This window comes from Catharus ustulatus, chromosome 3 (assembly GCF_009819885.2).
Source record: "Catharus ustulatus isolate bCatUst1 chromosome 3, bCatUst1.pri.v2, whole genome shotgun sequence".
Lineage (NCBI taxonomy): Eukaryota > Metazoa > Chordata > Aves > Passeriformes > Turdidae > Catharus > Catharus ustulatus.
In genome coordinates this window covers 110,008,863-110,026,712 of record NC_046223.1, presented here as the reverse complement: position 1 = coordinate 110,026,712, position 17,850 = coordinate 110,008,863, and the positions used below count along the sequence as shown (strand labels likewise).

Sequence of the window (17,850 nt, the reverse complement as noted above, 5' to 3'; positions counted from 1 at the left end):
TAATTTCCTTAATTTTACCTGACTATTTCTACTTCACTTATTTCAAGAACAAATATTACATACTTTTTTATCATTATATGTGTCATAATAACAAAGTGGGTTAAATCTGTTGTATCTACACTTCTGTTGCAAAGAAGTTGAACTAAGTCTTTTAAGCAATTCTGCAGCCTAATGCACATTTCAAGATCCTGGCTTGGGCATCCAGCAGTAAGTTAAGAAATAGCAGATAAATGTTTGAAAAATACAAATTTTATGTTTCTCTGTTATTATCTGCAAAAGATTTTAAAAAGAAATTAAATAAAATTATCCTCCATCTTTTAAATTTGTGGGCCATTACAAAATGCAGGAATGTACAGGTTGGGGTAACAGCTTTCTTAGTTTGTCCTTTTTCTGCCAAGGTTTAGCAGCTTTCCCCGTGGTTAGCGCAGCCATCCAAGCAACTAATCCTATATCTATAAACTGCAATGTCAAAGGATTAAAGTGTGCCTGGGAACGCAGGTCAAATCTGCTTTAGATCACAACAGTTTGGGTTCAACTCCTAGCTGAAATATCACAAAACTACCATGTAATTTAGTAAAAGTTTTGCATTCCTATGCTTCAGCTGCTGGTTGCCTTTAATAAAAAGAGGCCCAGGATTGATTTCTCTGAGAAGGTATTTTTCTTTGTCTCAAACCAAAGTAGTATCAGCTGGAAAGTAGAAGGATTTCTTAAAATTGTTCTGTGTTTTGTATAAATAACTCTTTCAAAATCTGCTTTTAAAATTTTGTAAGAAGTACAGTTTCTGATGATGGATGCATGACACTGAGGTTTCTGTGCCCTCTCTCCTGGCTGAACACAGGGACTTAAGGGACAGGGGGTAATGGTGACAAGGTCCTGCTGTGTCTCCTCTGGGACTTCACCTCTCTGGTGCCCCAGAGTGACAGGTGTGAGGCTCTGCAAGAACAGTAACCAGAACAATGGCCTACCTGGCTGGAGGTGTTGCTGAAGTTGTCTACAACCTGCCTCCATAAAAACTGCTTCCACAAAAAAAATAAATCAGTCATTTTCATATGAGACTCCTTCTGAAGGGAACAGAAGGACACACTTCTTATGGAAGCCTGCTGCTTCCCTGAGCTGGGTTAAAGATGTGAAGAGAAGGCTTCCCATCTTCCTACCCTGGTACAGCTCTTGGATTACCCATTACTGATTCTTCAGGTAGACAGCAATGAAATTGGAACACACAGCCCAATGACAATCAAGAGAGACTTGAGGGCCTTGGGACAGCTGGTTAAAGAATCAAAAGTGCAGATAGTGTTCTCTGTCCTTCGAGCTGCAGGGAAGGAACAGCCAGCAGATCAGTACCTGACTCTGACCAGTTGTTCTCTGAGTATCCAGACATGGACAGTGAGCAGAGTGAAGTCCCCATAATCTGAGGGGAAATGGTTGGTGACCTGCTGCACAGCACAGACACATGGCTGTCAGTGGCCAGCAGGACAAGGGCAGTGATTGTCACCCTGTACTGGGCCATGCCTCGAGTGCTGTGTTCAGTTTTGGGCCCCTCATGCCAAGAAAGACATTAAAGTGCTGGAGTGTGTCCAGAGAAGGACAAGAGAGCTGGGAAGGGTTCAAGACGGATGAGGAGCAGCTGAGGGAGATGAGTGGAGAGTTTCAGGGGACAATATTGCTCTACAACTACCTGAAGAAGGTTGTAGCCAGATGGGGATCAGTCCCTTCTTCCAAGGAACAAGTGATAAGACAAGAGGAAACAGCTTAAAGTTGTGCCAGGGGAGGTTTAGATTGGATATTAGGAAAAATTCCTTCACAGCAAGGGTTGCCAAACACTGGATAGGCTACCTAAGGGAAGTGGTTGATGCACCATCCCTGGAGATATTTAAATGCTGTGTAGATGTGGCACTTGGGAACATGGTTTATTTGTGGATGTGGCAGTGCTAGGTTAACAGTTGGACTCAGTGATCTTAAAGACCTTCTTCAACCTAAATAATTCTATGATTTAATTATATTTTCTGAATGTTTGTTCTGTTACAATGCCCAGATTTTGTAGGCATCTCTTGGTGGCATTCCCTGCCTTCCATTGGAGGGCTGCTGGGACCAGGAGTGCTGCACCCAGGTGTAGTGACATACATTAGCTGCGTCTCATCTGGGAGTAAAGAAAATTCTCATTAAATATATTTTACAAAAATAATAATCTAATTTGCACAACATATAGTGATGTGCACTAAGCAGATGTGTAACTACATTTATTGCTATTGAGTCACCAAGAAAGCCCAGCTTTTATACCTTATTATCTGCCAATGCAATATCCAGATCCTCTTACTTTTTTTTATTGATACTTCTGTTAGCTAGGGCTATGTCTCCTTGAGAGTTATTCCTGTATGATTTATTGCAACATATTTCTACTTCCAGAAAAAAGTTGCATTGATATTAGCATTGAAATATAACGAAGAGTTGGTGTATTAACTCACTTTTGATTAGTATGGGAGGGTGTGATTTTAATTAATTTCTTTGTATTTTAAGGCTTTAGCGTATTATTATAACATAAACTAAATACCACTTTCAGAATTTCCATTTGGTTATAAGATATAAAAAGCAATATCTTATGCCTGTGGACACACTGTAGTGAAAAGGCTGTGTGCTTCTTGTTCTGACCAAGTTTGCCTGCATTGAGCTGCAAATTGAAACCCCTTGTGTTGTCAGTTTTTAAAGTTACCATCACAGCAGCTGATGTTCTTAAATTTGGTTGTTTTACTTAGAGAAGGTAGTTTACCAGGTGAAATGGAAAGCAGTGTACTTTTCCTGACATAAGAACCCGCGGGGATAGAGCGGAGGGCTCCTGCCTGCTGCCCTCTGCTGGGGTTACTCCAGCTGGTGCTTCCCGGTTCCTCATCATCTCCAAAGGCCACTCACCTCTTGAATTCTTCATCCCTGTCTTAGCATAAAACACAATTTCGTGACCATGTCCTTATTTGCCCCATGTTTTAAAGCACCGACCCTGGGCAGAGCACACAGCCTGAGGGGCAGTGCCTGGGAGCTCATGGCATTGCTCTGGAGGCTGATGTGAGGGCTGGGTGTGCCAGGCTGGGCTGTGGCGCTGCCCTGGCTGACCCTGGTTGCTGTGCTCCGGCAGGTGCTGCGCTCCGTGCTGCTGTTCCCGACCATCGAGCGCATGGCTCAGTCCCCGCAGGGCAAGCTGATGACCCCGCTGCTGTGCAAGCTCCGCTACGCTCTCTACATGCCCGTGTACCTGCTGTCCTTCCTCCCCGAGGGACTCAAGGCCTCCCTGGTGAGGTTTGCGCTGCGGGGGATGAAGACCTGTGATGAGTCTTCAATAACAACCTCCATAAATCTCTTCAGTGTCGACTGCATTGGTGAGCACCTTTTCTGTGTTAAACCATCTTTTGCGTTTTTCTCCTTTAGTAAGGGTTGATTTAGTTTTTTAATATTAAAGCATGAGTTTTGAAGAATAACAAGTCTGGTCTTTTCTAAAGTTAAGACCATGGGTACAGTAAAGTCTCATATGAGTAAATTTAACGAAAAAAAACAAAGGCAAAACAACAAAATATATTCCCAAAGAATATATATTTCTTAAGAAAACTGACCTACACTACTGACGTGATTTCTCATGTGATTAAAACACTCTTTTTACAATCTACTTAATGTGACTTATGTCTGCTTACTTTTTGCATTTCATTCATATTGGATGGTGACTGTAAATCAGTAATCAGTTTCACAAAGAGTTCTTTGCATTTGTTTTTTTTTTAAGCTGTCTTAACTAGCTGAATAGACTCTGTCATCTGAATTGGAATATTGGTAAATTCAGAAAAGGACCTTCAGCCTACAAAGACACATAGAAGTTATTTTATGCACTGAATTTCAGCTCTTGTGGGCATAAAGAGAAAGATTAACGTTCCTCCAGTGTATTTTGTATATATATTTTGCACATTCTAGCAAGAGAAACAACTTTAAGAAGCAGAATAATTTCAGATAAATTATGTGAAGTGTAGAATGAAAACCAGAACGTGAATTGTGCTATACTCCAGGTATTTTGGTAAGTTAACAGTTTAAAACAATTTGGAATGGAATTGACATGCTAACGCAGTAATAATAGCAAGAAGGAAGTTTTGATTGCATTAATAGTAGTAAAAACACATTCCTACATTTCCAGTTGGGCTCTGTCTTCTATCAGTTAAATTTTACTTACTAATCATCCAAACAGATGTGCCAGAGTAACTGGGATTGCAGTGAGGGGCTGTACCCTCCATGGATCTGTGCGTGTGCTGTCTCTTGGGAGGGTCTCTGTAGGACTGTACACAGACCAAAAGCTGGATGAGCAGTGGGGTTTTTGCTGCCAGCCTGGACACTTCTGTTTGTACACTTCTGTTGTACAAACCAGGCATAATGACAGTCCCTGCTTTACAGTGCCCTGTGCCTGACAAAATCAGGCTCCTGGTTCCTAATACACATTTCTGATTGACCTCCTTTAGTTTGTTGCTTGAGTTCCTGGTAATTGCAGTCAGTTTCCTGGTGACCAAGGAGAAAGCAAGCATGCAGTCATACCTACACGAGGTGTTCAAGTGTCTTCCTTTGATAGTTTTGTCTCAGAAAAAGGTATGTGGAGGTCCCTGAGGTCACAGCTCCACAAGCCAGGAATCCTTCTCTGGTCCCCACAGATAAACTTTTACCTCTAAAAAACAGGTTGTACACAGCCAGGGTTGTATTGGAAATGGTCCTTGGCCTGTGTTAACCTCCAAAAAAGCATGGCCAGCCATTGTTTGTATGTGTTGTTTGGCCCAGACCACAGCAGCCACAGGAATAATTTAACAGAACAGATTGTGTGTGCTGCTGTCGGAGGCTGACCCTCTGAGCTCCCCAGTCCTCAGGTGAAGGAGCCTGGTTGATGTGTGCCTGTCAGCTTGTTGTGATATCCTGTGTGTACCAGTGTCTGACCTGTGTCCTAGCTGCAAGGTAAATTGAGGCATGAAACCAGGCTGAAGGCTTTTCACTCATAGGATGTGTTCTCTGCCTATGTTCAGTTTGTTGCCTGAATTAATTCTACCAGAATGAAAACCCCTGGGAGCCAAAGTCTTGTAAAACTTGCATAAATAGGCCTTATTGATGCAACTAGTTCCTTTGGGCTTGAGATAGCATCTCTCTCAAGCAGAATTCCCCTTTGGTTTGCATCTTTGGAAACTGATGATGTTTTACAGCCCAGTGACTCAGGACCACATGCATGGATTAATAATATTTGAGCATCCGGATATTGCCTGTTAACCTTCTCTTTTATTGTTTGAGGACAATAGAAAATGTTACCATTCAGCAAAAAATTTGCTAAATCTAGCACAACAACTGAGTCTGCCTTATGAGACTGCTCATCTGTGAATTGCTGAAACCTCTGAATTTGTGGTAGATGCTTTTCTGAACATTTCCTTTTCCCTTAATAAATTGCTAGATACGGTTCAGAAATGTTCAGCAAATGAAGTTGTTTCTTCTCTCCTGAAAGGTTACATGTCAACTCATTAAAAATATACATATTGCCTTTGGCATGTACCTCTGTTGCATTACTGTAATTGTAATAAAAGCTGTGATGAAGGGCAGAAAAGATGGTAAAAGTTTCCTTAAATCTAATACGTCCGTTAAAACAAACCAATCTGCCAGGGATTTGTTACCACATCCAAAGCTTAGTCACAACAATGTTTTCTCTCCTCTGAAAGGAAATGAGATTTGAAAACTTAATTAGAGCAGAACTCTAAGATCAAGTGCTTCTCCCATTGACACAGAGTGCAAAGCTCCATTCAGTTGTCACAGCATCAGGCCCTTAGCTGAAAGAATCAGTGAAGGAAGAATTACATTACCTGTGTGTCCCGTGTTCCAAATTATGTTTGTTCCTGCTTCTTATCCAAACACATCTTTCTGTTGTCCTGACTTCATAGTTGATGATATATAGAAGCCCCAGCTACACAGCAAGAGGGATTGTGATGACTGTCCAGAAAGGGAACATATTAGAATGTCTTGTCCCAAAGAGGGAACAGTACAGAAGGAGAAGAGACAGCAGGGTATGTAGAGAAGATGGATTGCAAGGATGGATGGGAACATACTCTGTATAAATAATAAAGGACCTATAAGAAATAAGCAAAAGGGGATGAAAGGATTTTGCTTACCTGGGTTAACTTCTAGAAAAAATATCTTAGGGCAGAAAAAGCATTACAATGAACAAACAACCATTTGGGAACTTGTATTTATGAACTTTGAAGATGAATAGACAGAAATATTGAACATTAGTGACCCTGACTTATCTGAAACATTGTCACTCTGTTTATTCAGGCTAGCAAAACAAGGCTGTCCCTATCTAGCACAGTGATGGTGGTTCTACAAATCATGTACAGTCCTGCAGTGCTGGAATACTTTGGCACTCCAGTGCCCTGAAATTTGTAAACATTTCTTCGGTGACAGATGCCAGTAGCAGGCTTACAGTGACAGTAAACCATTCTATCTACATGGAACAGGATTTATTGTCCAGCCGTTTGACTGGCAAACTTCCTCCATTTGTTTCTGTAAAATTTCCACAAAAGCACAGACATTACATAATGGGTAAACACTGCACAGCTTTTTCGAGAGGCGGGCTCACAGGTCAGAGGTTAATGTCTGGATGACAGGGAAGATACAGATAAGCACAATAGCAAGAAAAACCTCCAACTGGCCCAAATGAGGTGGGTCCTTTGTGATCTTGAACCTGTGACTTCCCTGGAGGAATCTCCCTGTTTGTTTAACCTGGTCGGGGAGCAGGGGAGCACTGCAGCCTGGGGCAGGGGGAGGTCTGCTTTGTACTGTTGGAGCAGGTTGGGAAGGAAGGGACTCAGAAGCCTGAAACAAGGCTTTCACATTCATTTAGGCTGTCACATGAGCAAAAGCTGGAAACGAGATGCTTAGTTAATTTAAGCATCCAACAGAAGTTGTAAAACAAAGAATTAAGTTAAAAGTCCAGAGTTGTGATTCAAATTTTATCTTGTTCCAAGTGTGGAGACATTCAGATTCCTTGTGGAGTGTTTCCATTTCCCTTGTTTTACAGGGGAAAAAGGGGCTACAGCAGTTTCAGGCACTCCACGGGACTGTATGGGAAGTGAGTCCCAGCTGAGGTAGTGAGGCTTGTCTCCCAGCAGTAACTGCTTCTCCCTGTCAGATGTACAGGGTGACAAAATTAAATCCCTGAGGTGCCAGAGAGAAAAGGTTTTATTGTGAGATAAATTTTGTACAACTATCAAATAGCATCTGGGAGATAAATTTACATCAAAAGCCAGTGAAATGTAAGCTACCAGTTGCTGTGAAAATGGAACAGAAGCTTTTACATTGACTCAAGTTATTTTGGAAGTTTGTCTCCAGGAAGCCAACTGGGAGATTGCATTCTGGGTTTGAATTATCCCAGCCTCAGGAGTTATCATGGCTTGAGATCTGTTTTTATTCCAATTTTTTTTATTTATCAGACAGATTTTATGGGTGGTCTTCATCTGATCACTATGGACATCATGCTGTCTGAATAGGTGGCATTAAAGCAGGAAAGGTGAATCATGCCTTGAAATGACTGATGCATTTTATTGATCACAGAGGGACTCTCTCTACTAGAAACCAAAAACAGAGGAGATAAATGCCACTCAGAATCTACTGACTGCTCTTTTTGCTTCAGATATCAGAAAACAATGTGTTCCAGATTTTCTATGCAGCTTTTACCCTTGCTGCTGGGACAGTCAGATAGCTCATACTTGGGCTGCATTAGAATTTACAGCTGCTGATTTCTAGTGAGAGTCCTGTTTGTTTCCTGCCTTCTTTGAAAACTCATTTACTTTTCCACCTCAATTTCCTGACAAGTAAGAAGGGGAATTTCTGGAGTTCTTTTTCTGAGACTGAAGTGCTGTGGAAATACCCATCTAACCAAATTACTTGGGTAAGGCCAGTGCATTGCATTGTGTTTGTGGAACTCAGTAGCACCTGCATCTATTCTGCTTGTGTTTTTCAGAGATAAAAAACAGTGCTTAAGGTATTAAGTAAGCACTTGATAAAAATCTTCACATGAAGTGGTGAAATAGAGGTTTTACCCCTGAAAAAATATTTTTAAAAGCTGTATAATTGCACAGCTAAAATTTAGTTTAATTTTCTTGCTTGCTTTGCTTTGTAAATTAAAATGCAATAGAAGTTTCAATGAGCAGATGTAAATTCAGCACACTGAGGCCATGCACAGCCAAGGAGGATATGCACATTATATACTTATCTAGGTTTTATTATTTCAATGCTGTACCAGCATGTTTAAAAAAGAACCCAGTGTTCAAGATGAGGGATGAGCTAATTGGCCAGTGTCACATAGCTGGTCAGCAGCAGATCTGTGCATGCACCTGCATCCCAGGGCAGCAGTTGATCTACTGAACCTGCCTAACCACTAGTTTAACCTAAAAGTGTAGATATATATATATAGATATAGTATATATGTATGTTAGTCATGAGCAGCTTCCCCAAATCACAGGCCTGACAGGCTGGTGCATGCAGTACGTTTTAAAATAGAGACAGAAACTGATACTACAAAGGATTTCAGGTGGCAGTTTCACACCTACCTCTTACATACTGGGCAGGAGAATAAAAGTTTCCCCTACACTCTGGGCACTGGGTAGCTGTGCAGATCCTTGAACCCAGACCAGGACATTTTGAAGTTGGTTTTCCAGGCTGCTGGAAATCCAAGCCCTGTAATAAAAAGTGATTGCTTTGTTTCTTCTGGTGAATGTATGTTTTAGATAACTTCTGGCTACAATGCAAAAACCATTTCAAGGATGTTTTATATTTAAATATGTATAGCATTTCAGACATGACGGATAGCCAGACAAAATTTCATGGTGAACAGAAATTACTGACATGGTACATAAATTCCATCTACATAAACTAAACCATGTTACATCTGTGCAGCATAGTGCAGTATATCACAGGTGGGCAAAAACAATGGAACCCAGCAGCTCTCCTCTCTTCCTGTGTGCATTCTTTGGTGCTCAGTGGGACAGAAAGAGGTCAAAAATGATACAGTAGATAGTCTCTCCCTCTCACTAACATCTGATTAATCAGGCTTTAAGAGAAGTCTGTCCTGAATCAGGTAACTTTACAGCTGTCTCCTGCAAAATGTTTTTTTCCTCTCTGAATTTGCTCTGCTAGAAGGCTGCTTTAGGTAGCCCAGCAGCCTGGCCCAGTGTGTGAAATCCTCTGGCCCTGCAGCATTTCTCAGCAGCCTCCTGTGTGCTGTCACAGTTGAGTCCTATCCACTTCTGACATTTTAAGTGATGATCGTAATATGTATTTCTGCAAAGTGTTTAAGAGCGTGTTTCCTTACCTGTGGAAACACAGTAATATTTTATCACTTGCTTCGCAGGAAAAGGGGCCAAAGAATAACAGTCTTTAATATTTTCATGTTTCCTTTGCTACTGTTTATTTTCCTGTGTGATGCCTGACTAAAATGTTTGTTTAATGTAGTCGGACAACTCACCTTACCAAGGCAGCACTTAAGCTGATGGAAAAACCTCACATCTGCTCTATTCTTTCTGTGAGTGAATAAACTTTTCCTTATTTCAGAGTAGGATGCTCATATTAAATTACTGGAGGAAGGCAATGACTTTTATGTATTTATAGTTCTATTTATTTATTGAAGTCAATCTGCTTCATAATTTACCCCATTTCCAAAAGAAAGAAAGATGTTTAATGAGGACTTTTATTGCTTGCAAAAGCTTTTACTTTCCTGTGAAAGCCTTATGAAAATAATGGTAATAATGTGGAAATTTCTCATTTGGTCTATTTCTGTTAATTATTCCTCTTTTTCTTTTTGGGGGGAAAATCCAACATAAAAAACTCCCATCATAAATATTATTCATAAGGCGTGAATGTTTTGATAGTGGAACTGCTGATCATTTCCATGAAATGTGAGGTAGAGCTGGGATTTGGTTGGGGAAGGGGAGATTGTTTATTCACCCCTGGTGAGGTTTCATCCCCAGGGAGATGATTTACACCCACAAATTCGCAGTGAGTCTAATTATGTGTTGCAAATGGCATGAAAAGGGAAGAGGTAACATCAACAAAGCAGAAAGGATGTTGAAAATAAATATATGCCAGTCAAGTGCTACCAGCTACAGTTCCTTTTTGTTAAACTATGCCAGACAGTCATCTGCAAATTGGCACTTTATTTTTCCTGGGCCAATACAAACCCCCCTGAATTCATGAGCCTTCTGCAGTAGGCTCATGCCTTTTGAAACAGTTGTCTGCTGAAAATCCCCCAAGGAGTATCTGAAGTAGAACTCCTGGCTCTGTCATAACTTGTGTTTACTGGTTAGAAATTTAGCTTGATTCATCACACTCCTTCATCATACAGTACCAGCAAAGCAGTTAAACACATGCTAAATCCATACCCATGGGTAAACTCTAGACATTTGTATCTTGGAATAATTAATTGGTAATTAATGTAGTACCTGTTATTCCAGATGACTGAAGGAGACACCCTTTGGATGTAATTACTGTGATCAAACAGGAATAGCTAAATATAAATAGCTAAATATCAAGTAGCTAAAATAATTTGGCAATCCACTTTGCTGCTGCTCCTTGTCATGAAGATGTCCACCAGCACCCCGTAGTTCTTTAATGTGACAAAATTGACAAGGAGAAAATTCCTACAGAATCTTCATGGATCTTGGAAGGAAATGCTGACTTTTCTTAAGAAAATGCAGTGGCACCAGAGATTGCTTGCTGCTTAGTTCAAAGGTCATGTCTATTTAAAATTAGCTTTAAAATTAGTGGATTATGTTTATGAAGTATGAAGTGGTATAAAGTTCACCTTTCTTATGAATCAAAGCCACTCCAGTTAAAAGAAGGTTCACCTTTTTTAAAAGATGGGTGGTCCAGATGTTGAATTTCATGAGGCTTCCTCAAGAAAGAGTCAACACCAGGTCCCAGTCCAGAAGGGCACTTAAACTGCACCCTATTTAGCATAGCAGGGTAATGTCATAGAGCTCAGGCAGGAGCCACAGGGTGGAGATGCTGAATTGCTGCAGACAGTGCCTGTCCTGGCCATTCCCTATGGAATGGACTGAGCACCACCTACAGCAGACCCTTCTGTGCCCCTCTTGCAGGCTAAGAGCAGACACTTTCCATGACCAAAGTCTGGACGCTGGCAGAAATCCCAGCATCACAGCCATCTGCTACGGTATGTGAGAGCTTAAGCTGGAGATGAATTTTTCTACCTAAGGGACAGTTCTGTCATTTGAAGATGGTGGGAGTTGTTCCAAAGTAACTTTGAGCAGGATTAAGCCTGTGGACATTTCAGTTTTCCATCCCACACGCCACTTCATCTGCACATGCTTCATCACACAAAGTAAATGAGTGTTTTTCGCACTCCCCAACAAAGCATCTATTGTTTGTAAAGCACCTGGGTATAATTGTTGAATAAATTTTATTTTTGCCTTTAGCCTCTACTCTGCTTTCTCAAGCACAGCTGACTGATTTTCTTGTATAGTTCTGATCTTCCTGCAACTGTAGTACCAAGCAGATTGAAGAAGCCCATCCCTAACAATTGCAGCTGTTTCTTCCTATTCATGTCCATCATGGTTATACATTAACTGCTGTGTTTGCATTCTAAATTCAAGTGTAAACTTAAGCAGACCCCAAAGTCAATGTTTATATCTTGTAAACCTCTAAACATCATTTTATCTAATGTGTCTGTGCATGTGTGGAAGCACATGTTCCTGCATTAGTCATCCTTGATACAAAGCAGTTCCTTCTGTTTGATGTTTTAAACAATAAGTTATACGATATTTCCAAGATTGCTGTTGGCAATAATTACCGGTAGAAAATATGTTTTCCCCATAGGAAATTACAGTGCTGTTTGGTATTATTAGTTCTTACCACTGTTTTCTCACTCCTCCTAAGGAATGACAGAGATTGCTTCCTCAAGAGCAAAGGATAAATGAAATGGAACTGAAATGGAAACGAAACTTAATATTAGGCAGGCAATTTACCAGGAGAAAAATGTGGTCAGACAGTAGTGTGTTTCTTGAGGTAAACTTATTTTCAAAGATTCAGTCAACTTTTTGCAGGTCATTTTGATGCAAATGTCGCATTTATTCTTTGCAATTTAAGCAGCTTTGCTTTAGTTTAGAGAACTTTTCAGAGTTGTATTGCAGGATATCAAAGTACAGGTGAGCTCTGCAGCACATGGAAATGACACACTCACAGGACAGTTTAAGGATGATCCAGTTCCACCCTCCTGCCATGGCCAGGGACCTTCTGCTAGAAAAGGCTGCTCAAAGCCCCATCCAGCCTGTCCTTGAACGCTTCCAGAGATGGGGCACCCACAGCTTCCCTGGGCAACCCATTCCAGTGTCTCACCACCCTCACAGTAAAGAATTTGTTCCTAATATCTAATCTAGATTTTCTGTCTGTCAGTTTGAAACCATTCAGTCTTGTCCTGCCACTCCATGCCCCTGTAAAGTCCCTCTCAGCTTTCTTATAGTCCCATTAGGTATTGGAAAGTGCGTAAGGTCTCTCAGAGCATTTTCTTCTCCAGTCTAAACAGTCCCAACTCTCTCAGCTTATCTTCATAGGAGAATCTTTGGCAGTAATCATCCCATTGAAGTCAAATTATTTTATTGTTGTACTCTCTGCTTGTTGTCTCTCAGAAAGACAAGCAAAATTCTGTGTGCATATCTGCAACTCGATGTTCAGCAGTAACACATTTAAAAATAAACTGTAAAATCTGTGGAGTAGAAATGTTATTTTTCCTGATAGCCTAAGTAGCCTCTGAGATGCTGAAGTCAACTAGATTGGGACCTCTAGCTCTCCCATGAGGTGTAACTCTTTCTTAGGTGCAAAAAAAACCCCCATGCAATCAGGCACTCAGGACTCTTTCCTTTGGCTACAATTACTGGCAAATTATCAGTTTAATTTTATATTGTCCAATTTACCTTTACAGAGGCCAGGAGTGGGAATTTAAAGTTGTCATTTTGCATATTTAAAAATATTTCTGAAGCATTTTGTAATAAAGGATTACTGTGAAATTATCCTGCTGTGAGGCAGAATTGCTAAGGGAAGCATCAGTGAAATGTTCTGGAAGAAAGAGACTAAGAATTTGTGGAGGTTTTCTGGGAGTCTCTTGTGTGACAGAAGACAGCATCACTTCAGGCTTTTCCATGTCAGTACTGCCAGCACCTGACAAAAGATGTCCCCAGTCTCTGCTGTGGTCCTTAGCCAACACAAACAAGAGTCTGAAGTAATAGCAGTAATAGAAATTAAATGGCAAATGGTGAAATAGCAGATTCATTCTGTGAAAAAAATTGACAGTAAATGATAGTTTTGTGAGGCAGAGCATCAGAAGTGTCCTGGGAAGCTGCAGTGTCAATATGAGAAAGAAAGATATATGGAAACAAACTATAGAGAGTGGGAGACTAATGACAGGGTAATGAGGTTGCTTGTTTTGCACAGGGCATAAGACTTGGCTATTACAACCACTCTGAATATTTTCAAATATGCACAGAGGTTGGAGCACTTTCAATCAGACTAGTATCATGGGAGCTTTGGCTTCCTTAGCCATGAAAAGGTGATTAACATTGAAACATTTAGTAAAGGAGGCTTGATGGTGAATTCAAGGGAAAAAGATAAAAAAACCCTCTGTATCACTATGAGCAAATCTGTGCTCATGAATGGTCTGAAATGATGGTGGAGAAAGAAAATCATAAGGAACAAAAGTACTACTGGAAGGTGGTAGATGTGGCAGGTGATGTGCAGGTGATGTGAATTTCTAAAGTATGGAAAATAAAATAGCACTGCAAACCTTTAAAAATCATCAAAATTATTACTTAGTTGTCTTAACAGACACAGGTGAGAGAACTGACAGAGCTGGAATATCGATCTGAAGGGGCCTAACACTCTTGGGATGGAAGAACAGGGAGAAAGGAGGAGGATGGATGGACTTGTCTTTGCCTTCACATATTAAAGACAAGAGACCTGTTGAGTATTATGTCCACCAGAGCACGACAGATGGATTTAAGGCACTTCTAAGAAAATTTGGAGCTATCTGAAGTGCAGTATGTAATGTGCTTGATGGTTGTAGAAGAGGGAATCCACAACATAGACTGTTCAGCTACTTCTGAACAGTGTGCATTGCTTGACATATATATATATAAAATTTATATGTAATAGAGCAAGAAAAGCAATTAGCAAAGAATATATGGCAGTTTGATACAGAGCATTTGAAGACGAGGCAGATTGGCTGCGTATTTTCACAAAAGGGTAACACCTGTGCTAGAACAGAAATACTTAACGCACACACAACATAAAACTCTATTCATTCTCTAATCCCCTTAAAATCCTGCCATAGTCAATGGAGAAATAGGTAACACTTGTCTAATCTATCTAGGTCAGTACTTAAGGGTGAGATGAACCCTGTACTTTCGTCTGACTGTGAAGAAAGAAAAATTAAGCTTTAGATACCCACATTTAATCAGGTGAATCCTATGACAGGTATAAAATAGAGGTGTTTAGACTGAACAGGAGACAGCTGAAGAACGCAGAAAGAGTTTTCAAGGACAGTAATTTAACTTACATGTCCGTGGTAGATGAGGTAATACATAATGGAGTATATTCCAACAAAAGTGATTCTGATCAGATTTTAGTTACTGATATGAGCAGAATTCTAAATAGGATTTCCTATGAAGACAATGAAACTTTCATGATGTGTGCTTCCTAATGACAGGATGCATATCTGCTGAAAATAATATAGAATTGATTCACCTTAAGAAAAAGAGACCAACAGAGATCCCTTCCAGCCCTGTAATGTCATTCACACTGATTAAATATCCAAGAGTAGCCTCGAGAATTTCAGAACCCTTAATGAGGGACAGTTTACCATAGAAGAACCAAGCAAAACAGGTGAACAGATGCAACACAGAATGATAGAGGAAACCCAAAAACAGGTAAAACATGCCTAATATCAGACATTAGTTAAAAGCAAATCTGAAAGTTTATAAAATGTGGTCTGATTGAGTATCCAAATGAATCTGCATTCTGCAGAGTGAATGCAGGATGCAGAAATGTTATGAAAGGACCTGCAATCATAGATAGAATCCTTCTAGAAATCAGCTGAGTATAGGACTAATGGTAGCACTGGACTATGATCATCCATGCTGCTAAATTATTAATGAATTCTGGTATGGTTTCAGCCTTCTCCAATTAGCATTCTCCTAGTATTCAGGCACAGTTGAGTTAGCACTGCTATGCATTGTTCCTATAAGCAGTTTGGGTAGGGGAAGAATCGAATTCTGTGAAACAGGTCATTCTATTCCACTTGGTCTCAGGGCCTCAGAATAGTTCCTGGCTCCATTTCATACAGTGCTGCAGATATAGCCTATATTTGTACCTGCAAAAGCAACAACAGTTTGACTGTTGAAAACAAACAGGGGAAGTTTGACTTCACAGTTGTCAAAGCAGAAGCTGAGACGGTGCATTTTGTGTTGGCAGAAGAGTAAGATTGACCAGGAAAGGCTTTTCACAAAGCTGTTGATCAGTGAAGAGACAAAGGACTATCAGAAGCAAGCCAGTGTGGAAATACATGCTTTACAGCCTGGCATTTATGGAACAATTGAGTAGATTTTCTATAACCAGTGAGTACTTGATGAAGGTACAATGAAAGGCACCATCATTTTCCAAACCATCAAGCCATGTCTGGGAGAATTAAACTATGAACTGGGTTTAAGAACAAACCTGTAAGTCTCTAATGTCAGTGAAGGGAAAACTAATTAAGAGCTTTTGTCAGACTTTTATGTAAGAAATGTGGAATAACTATGTAAGTTGTAGCCACTCCTCAATTTGTTATATTGTGTCTAGCACAACTGATGTTCAGCATACTTGTAATAATAGAGTACTAAACAAGAAGCTTAGTTTTTTAAGAGATGGTGACAAATATTGCTGAAAAATTAGTTCAAAATTGGATGAATGTAAACACCATCATATTGAGATATACTATTGACTTGCACAGGAAATAATAGCTGGAAATGAGGTCCAAAGTCCATCTTGCCTGGTCTCTCATTTCCAACAATAGTCAGAACAAAAGGCTTCCAAAAAATGGGCAAAAACTCTGCAGTAGAAAATCTGCCAGTTAGTAAAGACATTGTTCTTTGAGGTAAAGGCTTAAAGACCTGAGCTTTTGTAGCTACAGTATGTAGCTCTAAATTATAGTTTGTTAAGAGAATTATAAATATTTCTTTATTTTCAATGTCTTTGTCCTCTCTTGCTAATTTCTTGGCCCTCAGCATTTTTTACTGTAATGTTTTGTATCCTGTGTGGTGTAAAATCACTTTCCTTTCACATGTTGTTCTACTTCTTAATATTCCTTTATTTTACAAACTATTTGCTAAAGAATTTTTAATAACTCAAGAGTTCTCTTCTGGGTCTGGTTGCACTTCAGGTTTGTGGCTTTTAATCAATAGTGAGCTGTCTTGCATTAAAAGACAGCCTTAAACACAAGGGAGGACAGAGACCAGCTGCAAAGTGTTGTTTTACTGAAGAATAAATGAAGTAACTGAGTGACATTCACCCTGAAAAAATAAAGCTAATGGAGTACACAAGAAGGTTTTTTGAAATACATAAAGCATAGGTTCTCTGTAGATGGGGAACAGAATTGAGGGAGCCAGAAGTAGTGGGTGAGAGTGGCCAGGAAAACCTGTGTTGTGCTGCAGAGTCTCAGAATACCCTGCAGGAATACTGAGAATACCTGCAGCCTCCACCAGTCACAAGGGGAATCACTGATCTCTTGCAAACCCCTCCAGTTCTAGCCAAAGAAAGTTTATTCATTTCTTGGTGAAAAAGGCAGTATCTTCATTTGTGTGACCTTCACAAAACAGTGTAAGGCGTCTCTCCACTCTCTGTGTTCATCTGCTTGAGGGGTTGGTTAATCTGAGTAGTGGCACCAGATTTGCATTTGGGAAGCATCATGAAGGCAGGGCCATGGTTTTCTTTTCCTCTGAATTTGCCCACTCTAGAAACTGTTACAGTATGTTCTTCCAAGGTTGATGCTGCTGAAACTGTACTATCTGGACCTTGAAGTAAAAATCTGGCTTTGTGTTTCTCCCTGTATCCTTTCCAGAGCATAGCTCCTACTAACTTATAAAATAGAACAATATTTTGATGTGTAGGACTTAATAAATTTACACCTACAGCCACAATCTTGTTGATAGAGTCAACATAATCTAAAGCCCGCATCAGTAGGGAAATGAAGTGAGCTTGGGTAACCCTTTGTAGTCTTATGTTTGTTTGATGAACAAGCTATTAAAGAATGTGTGTGTGCATCCATTAAATTGTCTAGATTGGGGCTATCTTCACAACCACTCATTTTTGTTGGAAAAGGAACTATTTTGATGATTTCCTGAAAATCATTGGCCAATGAAGTTGAAAAGGGTTTTTTTTTTCCTTTGTTATTGTCCCTTGTTTCATTAGTATGGCATCTCTTTCTGTCTATTCTTTCTGTCACAGTAAATTCATTTCCTTAGCTCAGCAAAGAATACTGTATCATTTTTATGTAATTAATGTACAGGTTACAGAACAAACCACACAGAATGAGCTCTAGTCACAACACTACTACACAGAGCTATTTTTAAATTAATCAAGGCCATGTATATCGCTGGAAGTTCATCAGGATTAAGTCAGAAATACATAACCTTTTGTATTCAGGATTAAGTCAGAAATACATAACCTTTTATATTTTATGGATATGTGCACCATAACTAATTTTTTCAAGAGTTCTTTCCAGAAAGATATAATTCCAAATCATCTTGAATTGTCTCAGACAATATA

The 17,850-nt window shown here is 39.9% G+C and overlaps 1 protein-coding gene across 1 annotated transcript in view; it reads left to right on the top strand.

Annotated features, from left to right (window-relative positions):
• The window catches only part of LOC116994460 (lipid droplet-associated hydrolase), a 111,133-nt gene that overhangs the window by 68,291 nt on the left and 24,992 nt on the right, over positions 1–17,850 (top strand). The window contains exon 5 of the mRNA XM_033056173.1: positions 3,125–3,365. Within this exon, the coding sequence (XP_032912064.1) occupies positions 3,125–3,365 (241 nt within the window). The remainder of the gene's footprint in view (positions 1–3,124; positions 3,366–17,850) is intronic.